This window comes from Pristiophorus japonicus, chromosome 21 (genome assembly GCF_044704955.1).
Source record: "Pristiophorus japonicus isolate sPriJap1 chromosome 21, sPriJap1.hap1, whole genome shotgun sequence".
Classification (NCBI taxonomy): domain Eukaryota; kingdom Metazoa; phylum Chordata; class Chondrichthyes; family Pristiophoridae; genus Pristiophorus; species Pristiophorus japonicus.
In genome coordinates this window covers 8,892,649-8,913,636 of record NC_091997.1, presented here as the reverse complement: position 1 = coordinate 8,913,636, position 20,988 = coordinate 8,892,649, and the positions used below count along the sequence as shown (strand labels likewise).

At 42.8% G+C, this 20,988-nt stretch overlaps 1 protein-coding gene across 1 annotated transcript in view; it reads right to left on the bottom strand.

Moving 5' to 3' along the window:
- The window catches only part of rnd2 (Rho family GTPase 2), a 74,977-nt gene that overhangs the window by 11,387 nt on the left and 42,602 nt on the right, over positions 1–20,988 (bottom strand). The window contains exon 3 of the mRNA XM_070864367.1: positions 4,696–4,805. Coding sequence (XP_070720468.1) covers positions 4,696–4,805 — 110 coding nt within the window. The remainder of the gene's footprint in view (positions 1–4,695; positions 4,806–20,988) is intronic.

The window sequence follows — 20,988 nt, the reverse complement described above, 5'->3', positions numbered from 1 at the left end:
TGCTGGTGGTATCATCACAGTGATACATGCAAAAACTGCCAAGACTTCTTTTCTCATCCATTTCAATAGAAGCTGAAGCCCTTTCAGATTAAGACCATCCTGACCATTATTGCAGCTGGCATTTACAAAGGAAATTCTTACAAAACAGTGGCACCGTTCTTAAGGGGGAGCTGGAGGCAGTGGGTTGGTTTACTTGCTGTGTAGACTACAGATTACATTTCCACATGTAGAACTAGCCCTGTCCACCGCCGCCCAAAGAAAATACAAGACTTCCAAACGTCTCAATAATATAACTCATCATGAGTGAAAACTGGTAGCTACAGGAACTACAGTATTATGTTACCAGCATATTTTTTTAAATATGGTCATCTGCTCATCGGTCAATTTGTATAGCGCACATAAATTTATAGGCTACAGGGATATACAATCTTCAATGGGTTTTTTTTAAAGTAAAAAATAAACGTACACAAGGTGCTCACTGTCACTGAACGAGTATGATATAGGCACATGTCATATTCAGCTGTTACGTGTGACTGCATTGCAATATTTTTTCAAACGATTTGTTTGCAAGAGATTTGTGCCCAAAGTTTGGGAATTTTTGGGAGGAAACTTTCATTCTTTCCCAGTCTGCGCGATCCTGACTGTATAATAGAAACATAGAAAATAGGTGCAGGAGTAGGCCATTCGGCCCTTCGAGCCTGCACCACCATTCAGTAACCCTTTCCCGCTTTCTCTCCATACCCCTTTAGCCGTAAGGGCCATATCTAACTCCCTCTTGAATATATCCAATGAACTGGCGTCAAAAACTCTCTGCGGCAGGGAATTCCACAGGTTAACAACTCTCTGAGTGAAGAAGTTTCTCCTCATCTCAGTCCTAACTGGCCTACCCCTTATCATAAGACTGTGTCCCCTGGTTCTGGACTTCCCCAACATCGGGAACATTCTTCCCGCATCTAACCTGTCCAGTCCATCAGAATCTTAGATGTTTCTATGAGATCCCCTCTCATCCTTCTAAACTCCAGTGTATAAAGGCCCAGTTGATCCAGTCTCTCCTCATTTGTCAGTCCCGCCATCCCGGGAATCAGTCTGGTGAACCTTCGCTGCACTCCCTCAATAGCAAGAACGTCCTTCCTCAGTTTAGGAGACCAAAATGGAACACAATATTCCAGGTGAGGCCTCACCAAGGCCCTGTTGAACTGCAGTAAGACCTCCTTGCTCCTATACTCAAATTCCCTAGCTATGAAGGCCAACATACCATTTGCGTTCTTCACCGCCTGCTGTACCTGCATGCCAACTTTCAATGACTGATGAACCATGACACCCAGGTCTCATTGCACCTCCCCATTTCCTAATCTGCCGCCATTCAGATAATATTCTGCCTTCGTGTTTTTGGCCCCAAAGTGGATAACCTCACATAATGCAGCAAGGGTGACATTGGGGAAGGAAGCAGAACTTCCTCGTCAGGTGTCTGAATTACTTTGGCATCAGTGGTTCTGAAGCCTTTGTTTGGAACTAAAAGTGTTCTTCTATTAGCTGCAACACGTGGCAACCTTACTATTCTAAAAACTCCGGTTAGACAGTTGGTTTTAAAATATGATTTTTAAACACATTTCAACATCCATTTTTCAGAATATTTACATATGATTTCAGTGCTGAGTCAGTTGTTGTATTCTTGCATGAGATTTATGCAGGTTGTAAGTGCATCAAACTCCCACATAACACATGCTGCTGTGCTATCAAATTCTGATAACATTTTACTCAAGAGCAAGATAATCTTCAGAGAAAAGTGGATCTCATGAAAAGCAGAAAGATACATTATAATGAGAAGATCTCCTCAGAGAAGTGTACTCAGATGTTCTTACAAGTTGGCAATGTCACAGGGAGTCTAACACCGTTCAAACTATTAATCCCAAGATGCCTGTCAGGAGGGTGTTATAGACACTCATGTTTGAAACACTGTGGCATTGATCTAAAGACCCTTTGTCCACTGTTCAGCTCTCTCAGCATCACCAATTCCTTTGTAAAGCCCAGTACAACGGGAGTGATTGGGCAAGAAGGATTTTCCACAGACTTAGCAGTTGGCAGGACTTACTGGGTCAATAGGCCAGTGATTCTGCTGCCTGCATTACTGAAACAGAGAGAGTTTGGGTTGATTTTGCTTCCAGTATTTGCCATTTAAGGCAAGGTATTTCTTCATGTACAAGCAGATGTGTTTCAAAATGTTTTAAACTATAAAACTGCAACAAGTTAAGGACTGTAAAGCTTTCTAACACAAAATGGCACAGTATTTGGTTTAAGCCGAGCAACTGCAATCTTTTCCCTATTTAAAAAAAATCACTTTGTTCTGTTACCCCTTCCCATACCACACACCATAATCAAAAGGTCAAGTGACCTGCTATCAGAATACCCAGCTTTAAAATAGGGTCAATGTACCATTTGTTGACCATTAGATATTGCCCCACTCTCTATGGGGATGTGGCCAAGCAAGCCATCTTGATTGGCTTAGTTGAGTTCAGCAATTTGTGGTGCAAAGGAATTGAGAAGGGAAATGTGCACCTTACCTGTCTCGGGCATAGTGTGTTGCTGCACAGACACACTGTGCCAACAAATTGGCAAATTCTAAGCATCTGCACATTATTTGTACTCCCTAGTCACTTGGAAGATACAGGATACTCTCACAAAGTAGCTACCGAGAATAATGGAATCTCAGAATTTAAGTGAGAAAGGGTTAAGCATTGGATTTCAGAGGCCAAGACCTTGATGTAATATCTGGGAAGCAGGAGATCTGAGCCATCGTCTATTTTGGAGGACTTCGTCATTAATTGGATTCTTTAAAGGAAGGGAAGACTTATATTTATAAAGCATCTTTCAGGACATACAAAAGTGCTTTACAACCAATGAAGTATTTTTGATGTGTAGTTACTTGTAATGGAGGAAACACAGCAGCCAATTTGCGCACAGCAGGGTCCCACAAGCAGCAATGAAATAATGACCAGATAGTCTGTTTTTGGGTGTTGGGTGACGGATAAATATTGGCCAAGATACCGGGGAGAACTCGCCTGCTCTCCTTCTAAATACTGTCATGGGGTCTTTTACGTCCACCTGAGAGGGCAGACAGGACCTCGTTTTAACATCTCACCCGAAAGACGGCACTTCCAACAGCAGCACTCCCTCAGTACCAACTAGAAGTGTCAGCCGAGAAAATGTGCTTCAGTCTCTGGAGTGGGACTTCAACCTATAACCTTCTGACTCAGATGCAAGAGTAATACCACTGAGACAAGCCTCGTTCTCTTACTCCACTCTCTTTCTTATACCCTGAAATTACCTATTTGATTACTGCAGAGTAGGGAAAAAGATACCGAGCAGCCTGGGGGACCAGTGTTCCCGTTAAGCTGCGTGGCCGGGCAGCGGTCTATAGAGATCCCGCACTGGCCACTCACCGGCTTTCGTATGGGAAAAAAACCGAGCACGCACGGAAACGTGAATGGGCTGCGCAGCCCGTTAAAGGGCCCGCGCACCAAAAAAAAACCCAAGAGGAAACATTGTTTGGGACCCCCATCACAACTGTGGCAGAATCAGAAAAGTACAAGGAACACCCAGATCAGTCCGCATCTGTAAAAGAACATTTCAGATCTGACCTTTCGTCAGAACTCCCGACACTTTCTGTTTTCGAGCACTTGCAGTTTATACCCCCGATTACGACAGTGACTGAGGCTTGTGAATGCCAGGAAACAATGGACTCGAGTCAGGGAACAGTAAAAACAAAGTTTGGAACATGACACTATAAAAACATGCCGCTGAGAAGCTCTAGCTTCTAAATTTGTTTTCTGAAGACGCTACATAGGAATATTGTGAGATCTAATCCTTTAAGAATGGGTCCCTTTCTCAAGTTATCCAAAAGTATGTTTTTTTTTTAAAACTGTCTTCTCTTGCGAATTACATTTTAGAAGAGAAAAACGCAGAGCTTTATTTACAGTACTTCCTAAAATTAAAATCTGAAGACCTGATTAAAGATATTAAAAATGAAACTGTGGGACTCAAAAGGGAATTTGTAAAAGGTTTATCTTTCATTACCGTTGAACTTTATTCTTGACAGGCACTGGAACTACTTTTAAAATTTACTCAAATGTTTACACACACACACACACACACAATCAGAAAAGAAAAGTGACGTTAAATTTTAGAAATGCTGTTAAAAAAACAAATTCAGTAAGTTTTAACTGGAACTATCGAAGCTTACAGCACAGAAGGAGGTCATTTGGCCCATCGTGTATGTGCTGGCTCTTTGCCGGAGTAATCCAAAATGAATTCCACTGCCCTGCTCTCGCCCCATAGCCCTGTATCTTCCTCTAACTTCTTGAAAGGCTGCTCAAAGGTAATGTATTAAAGGACACTGCATAGAAATGAATTGGTTACTGCATTTAGATGAGGTTTCTAGGTTCACAACTTTGTTAAAATAGTGAACCCCAGAAACCTCATCTAAATGCACTTAATGTATTTATTACTCAGATTATCTGGCTAAAAATAGCACGGTCAGAAATTTAGTCCCAACATGCTCATTACTTTTGCAAAAATGAACAGACAAGGTCATTTCTGCCCTCCAGTTGTGCTAATTCTTTTTCTTTAACCTCCTTTAAAATACGCACACCACCCGACTTGTCCACTTCCTTAAAATGATCGGAGACAGACACCAACCTTCTTTAAAACACTGTCTAGAGTCTCCGGACGACTGATGTCAAAACAGATTAGTACAGCATCCGAGTCGGGGTAAGCCAGAGGGCGAACATTGTCATAATATGCTGATCCTGGAGGGGAAAGGAAGAAAGATGTCAAAATGGGATGTAAAAAGAGAGTTATTTTATGTGCCCTGTGAGAAGCCCTGTCATGACTAAGCAATATGTGGTTTCTTTTAAAAAACAATTACACTAAACACAAACTTTGAACATTGGGATGTAGACATCAACAGAGCAGAATACCATTGAACATATCATTTGTCAAAATGCTTTATACTTGGATGAATGCACCTGTAAAATAGGTGAATGGCACATTGGAATATATATTTATGTGGGCTTCAATAGACCATTTAATAGATTGTTTATAGTGGGGATGGGAGTTTGATTTAGATACAGCATTATAAAAGTGTTAAACAAAATCCACATTATATGATCATATAAAAAAGATTTTTATTTAATATAACAAAATTAAACTCAGCCAAAGAGCCAGTGCCCAACAAGACGTTTTAAGAATTCTAGTTGCACAACAATAACATTTTGGGGTTTTAGAAAACCAGTATTTACAGCTGTTTATTATTTGCTGTTCCAATGAATGGTGCAAAACATTTCTTAACTGCCAGAGGCGGTTCAAAGTCTGTCACAGGCAATCTCCGGCCAAGAGAGATGAAGGGTGATGTTTTCCTGGATTCCCACCCATGTTACCAAGGATTAAGAACAAAATAAGGGAGACCTGTGTTGACTTGCTCACCAACTGGTACGCTGCTGGGAAAACCAATGTTCACTGCAACTTGCCTATTTGCTGCAGTGCACCTTGTAGATGTTGCACACTGCAGCCACGGTGCACCAGTGGTGGAGGGAGTAAATGTTTAAGGTGGTGGATGGGGAGCCAATCAAGTGGGCTGCTTTGTCCTGGATGGTGTTAAGCTCCATGAGTGTTATTAGAGCTGCACTCATCCAGGCAAGTGGAGAGTAATTTATCACATGCTGACTTGTGCCTTGTAGATGGTGGAAAAGTTTTGGGGAGTCAGGAGGTGAATCACTCGGCACAGAATACTCAGCTTCTGACCTGCTCTTGTAGCTACAGTACTTATTTAGCTGGTTCAGTTAAGTTTCTGGTCAATGGTGACCCCCAGGATGTTGATGGTGGGGGATTCGATAACGGTAATTCCATTGAATGTCGTAGAGACATAGAAATTTATGGCACAGAAGGAGGCCATTCGACCCATTGTGTCTGTTCCGGCCAAAAAAGAGCTATCCAGCCATATCCCACTTTCCAGCTCTTAGTTTGTAGCCTGGTATGTAACGGCACTTCAAGTGCACATCCAAGTACTTTTTAAAATGATGAGCATTTCTGCCTCTACCACCCTTTCAGGCAATGAGTTCCAGACCCCCACCATCCTCTTGGTGAGAAAAGTTCTCCTCAACTCCCCTCTTATCCTTCTACCAATTACTTTAAATCTAAGCCCCCTGGTTACTGATTTCTCTGCTAGGGGAACTAGATCCTTCCTTTCAACTCTATCTCGGCTATAAAAGAGCTGGAGCAGCATACCACTTCAACCTGCAGCACGAGCTGCTCCAAGTATGTGACAACTTTGAGATGGGCGACTGGGTGAGGTCATGAAAACTCTCGTCGCCGTTTTGGAGCGTGAGCAGGAACATCGGCAGGACCCAGGTCGGGCGGATGAGCAGCGAGTGTTTGTGGCGAGATACGGTGAATGTTTATGGCGGAGGAGCGGCTAGAGATCATAGCAGAGGTGCGACAGATGAGGGTACGGGACCCAGAAGAGCCAAGGGCCCAGGGGCAGCACGGACCATCCCACACTGCGATATGTGTGCACGTTAGGACCGTGCAGCAGAGCAGGTCTCCAGTCGTCTTGATTAATCCATTTTTCGGATTAGACGTTAAACCGAGTACTCACCCTGATGACCTTTTGCGGCGTTGGGAGCCAGTTCTCGCCACCGTGTCTGCCGCAGACATGTCCTGTGTAATCTCACGCCATATCCGCTTAAATATGCTTGGCAATGGCCTCCTTCCCCCCAACCAGATGCAGTGATGTCCACCTCCTTTCCACTGTCTGCACTAAGGCCTCAGCAAACTCTGATGAAAACTTCCTGGCATGTTGCCTGCCCTCCTGCTGCACCATCTCTGCAGAAGTCCCAGAAGTCGGCTGGGTCATCAGCACATACACCACGATTCTCGGCTCGGGCACAAAAGGTTTATTGTGGAATGCCTGATTTAGCAGCCCCCGATCATGGATCCTCATTTTTTTGCCAAAATTTCCAGTCGAGGATGCAAACTTTTTTCAGGCGGTATTGGGACCACCCTACCATCATTAACACCCCAAAATTGATAAAGCCAAAAATCCAGCCCTAGGTCTTTAATTTGAACTTTTTAATCATTATTTCACATAATTCACTGATGCATTTTAGTTTTTTTTAGTTTTTAGTTTAAAGCCCTATCTACCACCCCAGTTAATCAATTTGTCAGGACACTGGTCCCAGCCTGGTTTAAATGGAGCCCCAAAAACTCATTCAAAGTTCTACCTATGTTGTTGGTTCCTACGTGGATGATGACAACTGGATCCTTCCCCTCTTACTGTTGGCCTGTGGGGTTCCCTGCCGCGGAGAGTTGTTGATGCCAGTTCATTGGATGTGTTCGGGAGGGAGTTGAATGTAGTCCTTGCGGCTGGGGGGGTTCGGGGGGTGTGGAGGGGGGGGGGGGGGTTGCTACTGGGGTGGGTGATCAGCCATGATCTTGTTGAATGGCAGTGCAGGCTCGAAGGGCCGAATGGCCTACTCCTGCACCTATTTTCTATGTTTCTATGTTTCTAACTTCCAAACTGATCCCGCTGAGATGGAACCTTGGCATGTGGCAAATCATGACCATAAACCCTTTTGCCACCACTCAGTAATGAGTATGTTGGTAAATGAAACAGACATAAATTGCACCATCCAGATTTCATAATGATATATCACTAGTTGTCTACAGATACTAAGGGCTACTCATTTCTGACTGGGATTGTGTCTGTTTCTTTAAGTACCACAGCAAACAAGTGATAGAGACAGCAATGACTTAGTCAGCAGATATCATTGCAGCAATCTGCCTCCACGACTGCCCTCGGTACGAACACAAACTCATCCAGTCTATATGAACCCGTTTCAATAAACATTTAGCCCACTCATTACAATGGTGAGGTGCTGGATTCAAAACCATAAGCAGGGTTTACATTAGGCAGTTCCAACTAACTCTACCTCTGTCAAGTGTACAAATGTTTTGGTGTGAAAACTATGCTCCACTCTTGCTGAAGGACTTTGTTAATTTCTGTCACAATTTGTTTGCATCAGCACACAGCTGCAATGGTCATTTCCATTTAAATATTACAGTTTTACAGTCTGCAATTCACAATTAAGTACACAACAGTATATGGTTTAGACAGAGTGCAATAGCCTATCATTATCTTTTCAGATGCTGCTTGTATTAACAACATTTCTGCTTTTATTTCAATAGCCTTCATTTTCACCTTTATAAATTATTCACTATTAGATTCTGGCTAATGTAAGTGATTACTGAAGGTTGTCAAACTGAAATCAAAACACAGCATCAATCCATTCACATGAAGGGTTCAGAGCACCTGTAACACTCCAGATGTCACACTTTGTGTAAAACGATAAATTACTGCGAACAAGCTTAGAAAATGTACAAGAAACAAAAGAAAGCCAGTCGTTTCCTGCAGGTTTTTTTCTGACCTTGAGATATCTGGTCTTTCCTCCAGGAGGGGAGCCAAAGCCATTGCTAATCTGCAGCAACTTCTGAAAATAATTACGATTTACTTGAGCTCAAGATCGATTTAGACCATTTGCTCACTGGGAATACCCGAGCAATGGCCTTCTAGGGATAAGACAAGTTACCGCCCAAACACCACAAGCAAACTGCAGGCACAGACTAGCCATGAGCAATACCATATTAACAGCTATTCAGTTAGTCTATTGTTCCTACAATGGATGGATTATGTTTTGAACTGAATATAACAATGTAGATAGTCAGTATGATGTATGCACCTGTGAGTATGCTCACAGGTTTGTACAGCTGTTGAGACTGGAGTGCATTATCACCCCCGGCAACCAAATTTTAATTTGATTTTATGTTTTAAAGTTTAATTTGTTTTAATTGCCGGGTTTTAGTGTACCCCTCCCCCTTTATAGGGGGCACTTGTAAATTATATGATTTTAATGCCCCCCAAAAAAATCACAAAAAAAACCCACAAAAAACAAAAAAAACTTTTTTTTAAAAAGAGGACAGTTAAAAGTGTCTGGAGTGTCCCCCAGATCGGGGGGCACTCGATCTAATGTTTATTTTGTCTCCCCCAAAAGAGTTGTGGAGCTGTTGCCCCCAGATCGGGGGGCACGATTTAATGTTTAATATTGTTTACTCCAAAAGAGTTGTACAGCTGTTGAGTTGGGAGTGGCTTAGCCAGTCACGTAATGTTCACAAGGCTCAATAAAACCCCAGCCAGTTGGATTCAGGGGATCCACGATGAGGCAGGTGGTTGTGAGCTTGGTGGATGAACTGGTAATGTGTAGTTTGATTGTTAAGCCTTTGTTAACAACCCTACTAGTTCTTAATAGCAATGTGTTGCTATGAATTCTTAAGCAAAGAACCCACAAAGCAAATACAATACAGTCAGATTATCGCTTAAGGGGTGCAACATCTAGTCACAGACCCAGATAGAATTATTTTATTTTCTAATGTGGGTGAGAAGAACACTCATTACTCCCCTAAACAAAAAAACTGCAAAAGGAAGACAAGCCAGTTAGATTAGATGACATTTTCTGCTCCATCTCTTGTCATGCTGAGTCTATTTCTGTGGTCCTCAACCCTCATCATTTCTGGGTCCCCTCCTGTTCACACCATGCATAAAGGGAAGAGAATACTTCCATTAATACTAAAAAAAAACGATGACACCAAAGTAGATGGAGATTAGTAGCATTCAGTGGAATTGGAACCAATTACTCAAATGGGCTAAGAAATGACAGAATATTTAAATGAAAATATAAATGTAAAGTTATACATAATCGGAATAGGAAGTATGTTGAAGAAAAGAACGTGCCTTTCATGACGTCCGGACATCCCAAAGCCATTTACATCAAATTAAGTACTTTTGAAGTTTTACCTTCTGGCTTAGAGTTTAAGAGTGCTCCCACTGAGCCAAGGCTGACACCAAAATACACAAGGAAGAGGTATCTGAAGCTAATACTATCAAGGCTGTCATGATGCCTTTCTGAATTCAGCATTACATTCCCACTCCCCTATTAATACTCGCCAATCCATCTGAAATAATATCGCCTCATCAAACAATTGATACCAAAAATTCTGGATTCCTAACAATTACATCAAATATTTGTCATGAGCTTTAATTTTCCATCCACTTGCACCAATACTGCGTCAGAAGGGAGAAATGTCTTTAGCGTGTATTATCTTAGAGAAAGAAAGACTTTACTTCAAACCATTAAGACTACATTTCCACTTTGAAATGAAAAACAATTCTTTAAGGTTATTTCTGACAATCTCCAGGGAAGTCCGCAGCAGAAAGGCCAGTTCCAAATAACTTGCCATTTACACCAAATTATTGGATGTTGGAAGTCCTCATCATGCTACAAATCGTATTCTGGAATGAATCTGTTACAGATCCAACTCTTGCTGTGTAAGCTAACACATGGGTCATCCTGAGACAAAAATATATCCTATTTTCTGAAATTCATGTATGATGCTGGTGTTGGACAACTAAACAGACAGCACTGGAGAGCGATGAAGTCCATCTTTGACGTGCTGCCTATCTTTAGGCAACTTGAGACATCAGTGTCCTGACATGTCATCAGTGCATTGCACATCTGTCTGAAGTGCCAATCCAGCTGGTCTAAAAAGCCCAAGGGTGTTTGAGATCTAGATATATGACCAAGAGTCCAATGGGTTTCCCAGTTAGGGAAAGGACCTAAATAGTTCCAACAGATTGAATAAATAGTCAACACAGAATGGGTGAAGGTTGATAATGTACAGATGGTTTACCTTTAGTATATTTGGTAAATCAGGTAGTATCATAAAACATGCACAAGGCAGTTAAGGCAATATCAGCTCATTAACTTTTTATGTACTTTGACTCCTGGGGTAGATTTCCGTCTTTACCACCTGGGTGTTAAGCATAGCTTGGGCAGGGCACAGGAAGAAAAATGTGGCAGCGGGATCACACACCATTGAAATTAGCAGAATGAAAATCCAGTGGTTAGTGCAAGGGGCATGCAAACCTCCCCATGAGACTTTCCTTTCTACACTGTCCCCAGGGTAGAGTCAAAAATCTGGCCTGGCTCAAGTCCAAAATCGGACCGCTGGAAACTGTAGGGACTCCTCGGTACAGAATCCTAAATCCAGTATGTAAGCATTGCAATCTTGAGCTTTAACAGCGGTATCTAGAGCTAACCATGTTAAAGATGAGGGTACTAATGCAGATATGGATGCAACAGGGGTGCAAAGCAGCACAAATGACTGTGCAATGCCAGAACATATATCATACATGGGCAATCAGAATAACACTATAATCATCCATTCATTCAAATTCACCATAACTAAATAAGACTGCTGACTGGGGTAGCAGGGCATTGGGATGTAGCCAGGATTTCAGGTATGGGGAAGAACAAAGACTAATTTCATAGCAGCTGTTAAAATATTCAAAGTGGATGCATCAAATGCTATGGTTTCAAATTTGTTCTCTAGTAGAACTGGTTCCCATAAAAAACAAAGCAAGTCTTTTTAAAGCAGAGATAGCATCAGAATATTTTATAATTACATTAAAAATCAAAGTTGCATAATTAAATAAATTTTACACTTCGTACAGGATATTTGGATTTCTCCACCAGATAAATGATGTACTTTATTGGCTTTTTGTACAGTTTTGAGTGGAATAAAAGCCTGCAAACGTAAAAAACTATTAACAACAACTTGTATTTATATAGCATCTTTAACATAGCAAAACGTCCCAAGGTGCTTCACAGGTGTATTAAGACACAAAATAAAATGACACAGAGCCTCAAGGACAAATTAGGGCAGGTGACTAAAAGCTTAGTCAAGAAGGTAGGATTTAAGGAGCGCCTTAAAGGAAAGAAAAACTTACATTGATATAGTGCCTTTCATGACCACCGGACGTCTCAAAGCGCTTTATAGACAATGAAGTACTTTTGGAGTGTAATCACTGTTGTAATGTGGGAAACGCGGCAGCCAATTTGCGCACAGCAAGCTCCCACAAACAGCAATGTGATAATGACCAGATAATCTGTTTTGTTATGTTGATTGAGGGATAAATATTGGCCAGGTCACCGGGGATAACTCCCCTGCTCTTCTTAGAAAAAGTACCATGGGATCGTTTACATCCACTTGAGAGAGCAGACGGAGACTCGGTTTAATGTCTCATCTGAAAGACGGCACCTCCGACAGTGCAGCACTCCCTCAGCATGGCACTGGAGTGCCAGCCTAGATGTAGGTGCTAAAGTCACTAGAGTGGGATGTGAACCCACAACCTTCTGACTCAGAGGCAAGAGTGCTACCCACTGAGCCATGGATGACAGGAGGAAATAAAGGTAGAGAGGCAGAGAGGTTTAGGCAGGGAATTCCAGAGCTTAGGGCCTAGACAACAGAAGGCATGGCCACCAATGGTTGAGCAATTATAATCAAGGATGCTCAAGAGGGCAGAATTAGAAGAACGCAGATGATTTCTTAAGATACATATGCATGGAAACCATGCATAAATAAAAGAAATCAGATTTTGAGAGGCTGTGAACATGATGATAAATGTATATATGGGACAATTAATTAGCTTCACCACCAACACAGTGGAAGGGAAAACAATTTTGCAGGAAAATACATTTCCATTTGTAATTTACAAAATTAAAGCCTTTAGCAAAATATTTAATTGGAATTAACCCTTTGATGAGTACTCTGGTGTTTCTACACCATTAAGAACATAAGAGCTAGAAAGATTTGATTAGCTCAACCGAACTAACTCAAAATGGCTGAATTTGCATTTTGAAAAAATTGGAGATTCCTAAAACTGCTTGAGAGTGAAAAGATGCTGTCTAGTTCTATGCATTTTTAAGTGTTATTTAATGAGCAATAACAACATTTACAGAAGTTAACATAGATCGGAAAAATGAGGAGCATGTTTAAAAACTTTTTTATAGAGCCATCCCAACAATGATCAAGTTCAGAAATATCTGAGGGTAGAAATGACTGCCAATGATGCTATTTACGAATCTTAAATGCGTTCACATCAAATTCCTCTCTTTACTAGAAGTGTTAACGGATTTAAAATAGGTTATTCCCTCCATTAAAAGAGTAGGGCGAGGAAGGGATATGAACACACTAAGCATTCATACAGTAGCATTGCTGACAGTCATTCATATCCTCTACCGTTTATGATCACACAAATACACAATAATGCCCAATTACTTGGTGTAAATACAAAATGTAAGATTTCATTAATGTAGTGAAAATATGCTAATCACGAAAGATGCTAATGTTAGCCATATTGCAGTGTGAGCCTCAGGCCTTTAACTCTATTGTTAATATTCTTATTGAAAGAATCACTAGTGAATTCCATTCATTCATAGTCAATGGACAGAAAGCTGATATATCTTTAAAAAAAAATCAAATTACTTATGGTCAGAATAGAACCCTGATACACTCACTGCAGTTTAGTCAATAAATAGGGCATAAACTCATTAAATCAGAACAGATTACAAGACCCTTGCTAATGGGGTTAGACTGTGCTGTGTGCCCCAATTGTACTGTCTCCTCTTGGATCCATGTTGGGACCTAGCCCCAATGACCAGCAATCAAAATGTCCATCCATTCCAACTTTCAGAACCCCCATTTAAGCCACAATCATCCATCACATCAGCACAATACTAAACACTCATTCAAATCGTATTTACTCCATTGTTTTCAGGGAGGCCGCACTTGAATTACGAACAAATCATTATGGCTTTAATAAGGGGCAAACTGGACTTGTGCAGGATGAAGGGCATTGAGGAATAACTGGAACTTCTGCATTTCTGAATAAAGGAGGAGAGAAGGAATTGCAAAATAAACACCCCACGTTTTGTTTTAATTGTAGGCATCTGTAGAAAGTGGGACAAAAGATGAGAAAGGGGAGTATAAGAGAAGTGAGCTGATTTACTGGGTCTTGAACATTCCACCATCATAGTAGGAGCCAATACCCTAAAGCTTGTCACCAATTCCAATCCAATCAATCCATTTACATAAATGTTTTGAAAGGGTACGCCACACTTCAAAAATGGCATGATGTTTTTTTCTGACCTGGATTCTAAAAATTGCAAGCACCTAGTAATCGGCAAACTTGCTTCACCAAACAGCAATTAAACTCTGGTTGACCGCAGGATCTATTTATACAATTCGTCACAGGGGGTACCCGAGAAGTGTTCTTAACGAAACACACCAGGTTTTCAGATCAACATCACCAAGCCCCAGATTATCTGCAAGTAATGCCACAAGAGGTCACCAGTGTTTTCTGAAAAGCACATACACAAAAGTTCTGGCTTGCTGTGGAGTTGTGTGCAAGCTTGTTCGATTGGCAGTGTCAACTGCCCTGTACAGCAATGCTGGAGGTCCTGGAAAGGGTTGGTTGGAATGTTAATAGTCTTTTCATCCTTCAGTGGTCAATGCATTAAAGAGGGTCATTTCTCACTCATTGTACGACGAATTTACAATTTGTTCCCTGGTAGGGAGAAAGATTGCCTGCAGAAAAAGTCAGTCAGCACTCGGTCGACCTTTCCTTGCGGTGTTTATTCTTGTGCACGAAACAAAATAGATGTTGCTGGCTTTACCTCCATTACTGGAAAGCTGAAGGATGGGAAGAAATATTGCAGACTCCAGCAAAACACAAGTGGGTTGGCAGGCATATGACTGATGTATTGTTTATTTTTAATTTTTTTAATGGTTTTGTTGAATGGCGCCTAATGTATGTGCTTTTCATTCACAAATGAGAAGATTTTACTGTTGGTACACACCTAAATAAATTATCCACCTCTTCCTGCAGCCATTCATTATAGGCCAAGTTTAGAGAAAGGATAAACTAAAGTTCCCGTCAAAGTGCTGCCAATTCAAAATATACGTAAAATAAAATGTAAATGCTCCAATCACACAGAAAATTAATCTATCTAATACTTATTTTCAAACTTATTTGCTTAGACCATAAAACATGGGCAAAACGATGGCAGGAGGAGGTTAATATGGGAAGTGTGTTGTCATCCACTTTGGATCAGAGGAAGATAAATTGGAATAATTTCTTAATTATGGGAGACTAGGAGCTGTAGAGGAGCAAAGCGATTTAGGTATCCATGGAAACATATCATTAAAAGATTGTGCACAGGTATAAAAAGTAATCAAAAAGGCTAATGGAATATTGGCCTTTATCTCAAGGGGGTTGGAATATAAAAGTGATGAAGTGATACTTCAGCTGAATAGAGCCACGATCATACTCCTCTGGAGTATAGTGTTCAGTTTTGGGTACTGCATCTCAGTGAAGATCCAGCAGCCTTGGAGGGGGTACAGTAAGGGGACATAAAGGATTATACTGGGACATAAAGGATTAAATTATGAGGACATGTTGCATAAACTTGATTTGTATTCCCTTGAGTTTGTTGGATTGAGGTGTTTAAAATGATAAAGGGATTCAATAGGGTAGATAGAGCAACCATTTCCTCTGATGTGGGAATCCAGAACAAGAAGGCACAATCTTAAAATGAGAAAGGCCATTTAGGAGTGAAATTAGGAAGCACAAAGGGTAGTGAAAATCTGGAACTCTCTCTCCCAAAAGGCCATGAGTGCTGGGTCAATTGAAATGTTCAAGATTGCGACCTATAGATTGTTGTTAGGGGAGGGTAACAGGGGATATGGAACAAAGACGGGTAAATGGAGTTGAGTTATAGCTCAGCTGTGATCTAACTAAATGGCGGAAGGAGTTTGAGGAGCTGCTTGGCCTTCTTCAGTTCCTACTGCAGTTTTTCTGAATGTATTCACTTCATAAAGAATATAAATGATCTTTTTAAAATGTTCTCCCTCGACCATTCTGTATTGAAGATGCTGGTTTGTGCTGCAGTTCTACAAGTACTACCAGACACCCCCAGTACCTCACCAAACGGCTATTCTGCAGGTATGGGCCGAGACGGTCAATGTCAGCAGGCTACTCAACCATAGAGGGTTCATCATAACGGAGGTCAAGTCTCTCCTTAAACAACACGTACTTTCCTAAAATGGGTGGGGGGGTCTATAGATAACTATCAGCAACAGGGACCTTACTGCAGAGTAACAGTGTACAGTGCAGCACCGTGCAAAGGGGAAAAAAAGAAAGACTTGGATTTATATAGCGCCTTTCATGACCACAGGATGTCTCAAAGCGCTTTACAGCCAATGAAGTACTTGAATGTAATGTAGAAAATGCGGCAGCCAATTTGCGCACAGCAAGCTCCCACAAACAGCAATGTGATAATGACCAGGTAATCTGTTTTTTTGGGTTATGTTGATTGAGGGATAAATATTGCCCATAACACCTGAGATAACTCCCCTGCTCTTCTTTGAAATAGTGTCATGGGATCTTTTATGTCCACTTCAGAGAGCAGATGAAAACTCGGTTTAACATCTCATCTGAAAGATGGCACCTCTGACAGTGCAGCATTCCCTCAGCATTGCACTGGAGTGTCAGCCTAGATTTTTTTGTGCTCAAGTCCCTGAAGTAGGACTGGAACCCACAACCTTCTGACTCAGAGGCGAGTGTGCTACCCAATGAACCACAGCTGACACTAATGCAGTGCAATACCATGCAGCATTGCACCATGCGATTATTCACCATGCGGCACTGCACCATGCGGCACTGCACCATGCCCCAATGTACCAAGCCGCATTGCACTATGCGGCATTGCACCACGCGATACTGCACCATGCGGCATTGCACCATGCGACACTGCACCATGCAACACTGCGCTGGCGGCATTGCACCATGCGACACTGCACCATGCGACACTGCACCATGCACCACTGCACCAAGCGGCACTGCACTAAGCAGCACTGTGCCATGCGGCATTGCACCATGCGGCATTGTACCATGCGTATTCGCACCATGTGGCATTGCACCAAGCAACATTGCACCAAGCTGCATTGCACCAAGCGACATTTCACCATGCGGCATTTCACCATGAGTATTCGCACCATGGGGCATCGCACCATGCGGCATTGTACCATGCGTATTCACACCATGCGGCACTGCACCATGCGGCATTGCACCATGCATATTCGCACCATGTGGCATTGCACCAAATGGCATTGCACCATGCGTATTCGCACCACACCGCATCGCACCATCCGACTCTGCACCATGTGGCACTGCACCATGTGGCATTGCACCATGCGTATTCGCACCATGTGTCACTGCACCATGCGATACTGCACCATGCGGCATTGCACCATGCGTACTCGCACCATGCGGCGCTGCACCATGCGACACTGCACCATGCGGCATTGCACCATGCGCACTCGCACCATGCGGCATTGCACCATGCGGCGCTGCACCATGCGGCATTGCACCAAGCGACATTGCACCATGCGACACTGCACCAAGCAGTGAATTGACCTGCTGAGTCATCAATCGTGAATCACTGAACAAATATTTCCAATGCTTTTTTTAAAACAAATTCTGACGCAAAACTATTGTCCTCAAAGATGTTATAAGCCGATACCATGCTGGACAACCCTTGTAAAATTGTTTGATCCTCATGGGAAGTCTCAACCTTGTTTTAAATGTTTCCATTTACTGAGCATTATCTCACTGAAATTTATCTCCATGACAAAGAAACTTGTTTTCTGTCCCCTTGGAGCTGGAGGAATGGCAATTGTTTCACGTTATGCATGAGCGATTCCTGCAAGTATTACAACTGTCAGTGTTATTTGGGAACGTGTAACACTTTGCAAAGAAAGTGGAGCTGTGCCAGAGACGCAGTGCAGCACCTAACAGTCTCACAAAACAGTGATTGAGTGGGATCTTTTTAATCTGCTGTACATCTATATAACTAAACGATTCATTAAGTGATTAAGCAAAAGCGGCTCCAGCGGCCTGAACGTGGAACAAAAGGTCAACACCCCAGCCGCAGTCCAAGGACACAAACCAATACGTTTTGTTTCCCAGCAATTCCTTGCCAAATCTGAAAGCTGAACTGTCCACAGGAACCACAGAAAACGAATGGAAGAAAAAAACATTTGCGGGGGGTGGGAATTAATTTCTTCAATTAACAAAATATTTAACGTCTCTGCAAATTCATTAGTTTTCTAACCTCCAGTAATTGAATTAAGCGCATGTGACCCATCTTATTGTCAAGAGCAGAGCAGAGCTAGCTTGGAGTTGCTGGATTTCTTCCGAAGCGTAGCATAGCAACACTCTTTCTCCTGGATAATAATGTATAAAATTGTTCCTTTGTGGGATGGTGGACATGAATAGTGCAAGAGGTTCGACAGAATGGAAAGTGAGCCCGCAGTTGGTAAAGCCTCACTGCTGAATAATCCCTGTCACTTGGTGCATCACAGGTTCGCTGCTGTGGATATGTCCCTGCAAGAAGTGTCTGCAATTTCTCTGGAGGGTTTTGAAAAGCAGTGAAAGCAATAATGGCGCAATTTAACTCACAATCCGTTTGAGACTATTTTCTGAAACAATTGCAATTTATTTTGGAGCAAAAGGGAGTATTGCAGGATGGGGTCAATAATTATTGTATTGGATTACTATAGAAACAGCTCTCTAACTGCATGACATCGATATGGTTCTTTAAATTCCCTGAATTTACTCCCAGTCCAGCAACATTCGATTTTAAAATTCTCATCCTGGTTTTCAAATCCTTGCCCCTCTCTATCTCTGTAATCTCCTCCAGCCCTACGAGAACTCTGCACTGCTCCAATTCAGGCCTCTTGCAATTTTTCTTTGCGACCGTGCCTTCAACTGGCCAAGCCCTAAGCTCTGGAACTCCCTCCCTAAACCTCTCTGCCACTCTCTCCTCCTTTAAAACATTCCTTAAAGCCTACTTCTTTACATAAGAACATAAACATAAGAATTAGGAACAGGAGTAGGCCATCTAGCCCCTTGAGCCTGCTCCGCCATTCAACGAGATCATGGCTGATCTGGCCGTGGACTCAGCTCCACTTACCCGCCCGCTCCCCGTAATCCTTAATTCCCTTATTGGTTAGAAATCTATCTATCTGTGACTTGAATACATTCAATGAGCTAGCCTCAACTGCTTCCTTGGGCAGAGAATTCCACAGATTCACAACCCTCTGGGAGAAAAAATTCCTTCTCAACTCGGTTTTAAATTGGCTCCCCCGTATTTTGAGGCTGTGCCCCCTAGTTCTAGTCTCCCCGACCAATGGAAACAACCTCTCTGCCTCTATCTTGTCTACCCCTTTCATTATTTTAAATGTTTCTTTCAGATCACTCCTCATCCTTCTGAACTCCAACGAGTAAAGACCCAGTCTACTCAATCTATCATCATAAGGTAACCCCCTCATCTCCGGAATCAGCCGAGTGAATCGTCTCTGTACCCCCTTCAAAGTTGCTATATCCTTCCTTAAGTAAGGTGACCAAAACTGCACGCAGTACTCCAAGCTTTGGGTCCCAATATCTCCTTATGTGGCTCAGTGTTCAAATCTTGCTTGATAATACACCTGTGAAGCGCCATTTTACTACGTTAAAGTCACTCTATAAATGCAAGTTGTTGTTGTGACCAAGTGCAGTGCCAGTAAGGTCACACCACCAAGACCAGCACTTCCAAATGGCAATATAAATGCTTTGGGCAGGATTTTCCTCCACCATACTGCCCGTAATTAGGAAGCACAGCGTTGGAAAATGAATAGAAATGGAGTGGGGAGGCTGCATCTCCTCCTCAGCCAATGCTGCAGGGAATGATCCTCCCTAATCCACAGCAGGAAACTTGGCCTCCTGCTGCATTTAAATGACAGCGGGGGAGCAGGGCCTGGCAAACCAGGCAAATTTGACCGCCAGGAGATGGGTGGTGGTCCAATTGGAGCAGCGGCTGGAATCCCGCTATTGCCATTGTCCGAGGGACAGAAACATAGCTACAGGCACCTCTACTTCTCTTCGGGGCCCTTACTTGGAGCTGGAAGGCCTGTGGCTCCGACTGCCTCTCCATTGGGGACACTGTCAGCTGTGGCTCAGTGGGCAGCACACTTGCCTCTGAGTCAGAAGGCTGGGGGTTCAGGTCCCATTCCAGGAACTTGAGCACCTAAATCTAGGCTGACTCTCCAGTGCAGTGCTGAGGCGGTGTTGCACTGTTGGAGGTGCCGTCTTTTGGATGAGACTTTAAACCGAGGCCCCATCTGCCCTCTCAGGTGGATGTAAAAGATCCCATGGCACTATTTCGAAGAAGAGCAGGGGAGTTATCCCCGATGTCCAGGCCAATATTTATCTCTCAATCAACACAGCAAAAAACAGATTATCTGGCCATTATCATGTTGCTGTTTGTGGGACTTTGCTGTGCGCAAGTTGACTGCCGTGTTTCCCACATTACAACCCTAACTATACTTCATTGGCTGACTAGCGCTTTGAGACGTCCGGTGATCGTGAAAGGCGCTATATAAATGGAAGTCTTTCTTTTCTTTTTTTGTAACTTCTGCCGCTTGTAAATGTGACTCTTGTCAGTTTAAGGTGGTGTGGCAAATATCTTGCCGCAGCACCACTGAATTTTGCTGGCCAGCAGCAGCAGCAGAGTCCCTGTGAGTGGTGGGAGGCTACCCCAGGCCATGCTGCCTGAAGCGAGGGGGTGTTTTTAAGTGGGACAGGCAGTACCACTCGCGCCTGCCCCCTATAGGCAGCTTACACACCTGCATTCGTTTCAAAGTTAGTTTCAATGCGATAGAAACCATCCTGCATTATAAAGGGCTCTGCTTCTTACAGCACAGGGAGCTTCAGCCAACATTGCAGAACTGCTTCCTGGGCTATCCTGTAGTTCAAATGCAACATAAAGTGCATGGTGTGTGGGGGACCTGACCCATCCACCTCCATGGCACGAACCTGGTATTGCAGTACTTCCAGGAACGGTGAAGTGGCTCTAGGCCTTTTGGCTAAGAGCATTGGCGCAGAGTGATCCTTGAATGGGCCCAAGGTGACCTCTGGCGTTTGTGATTTGACAAAGAATT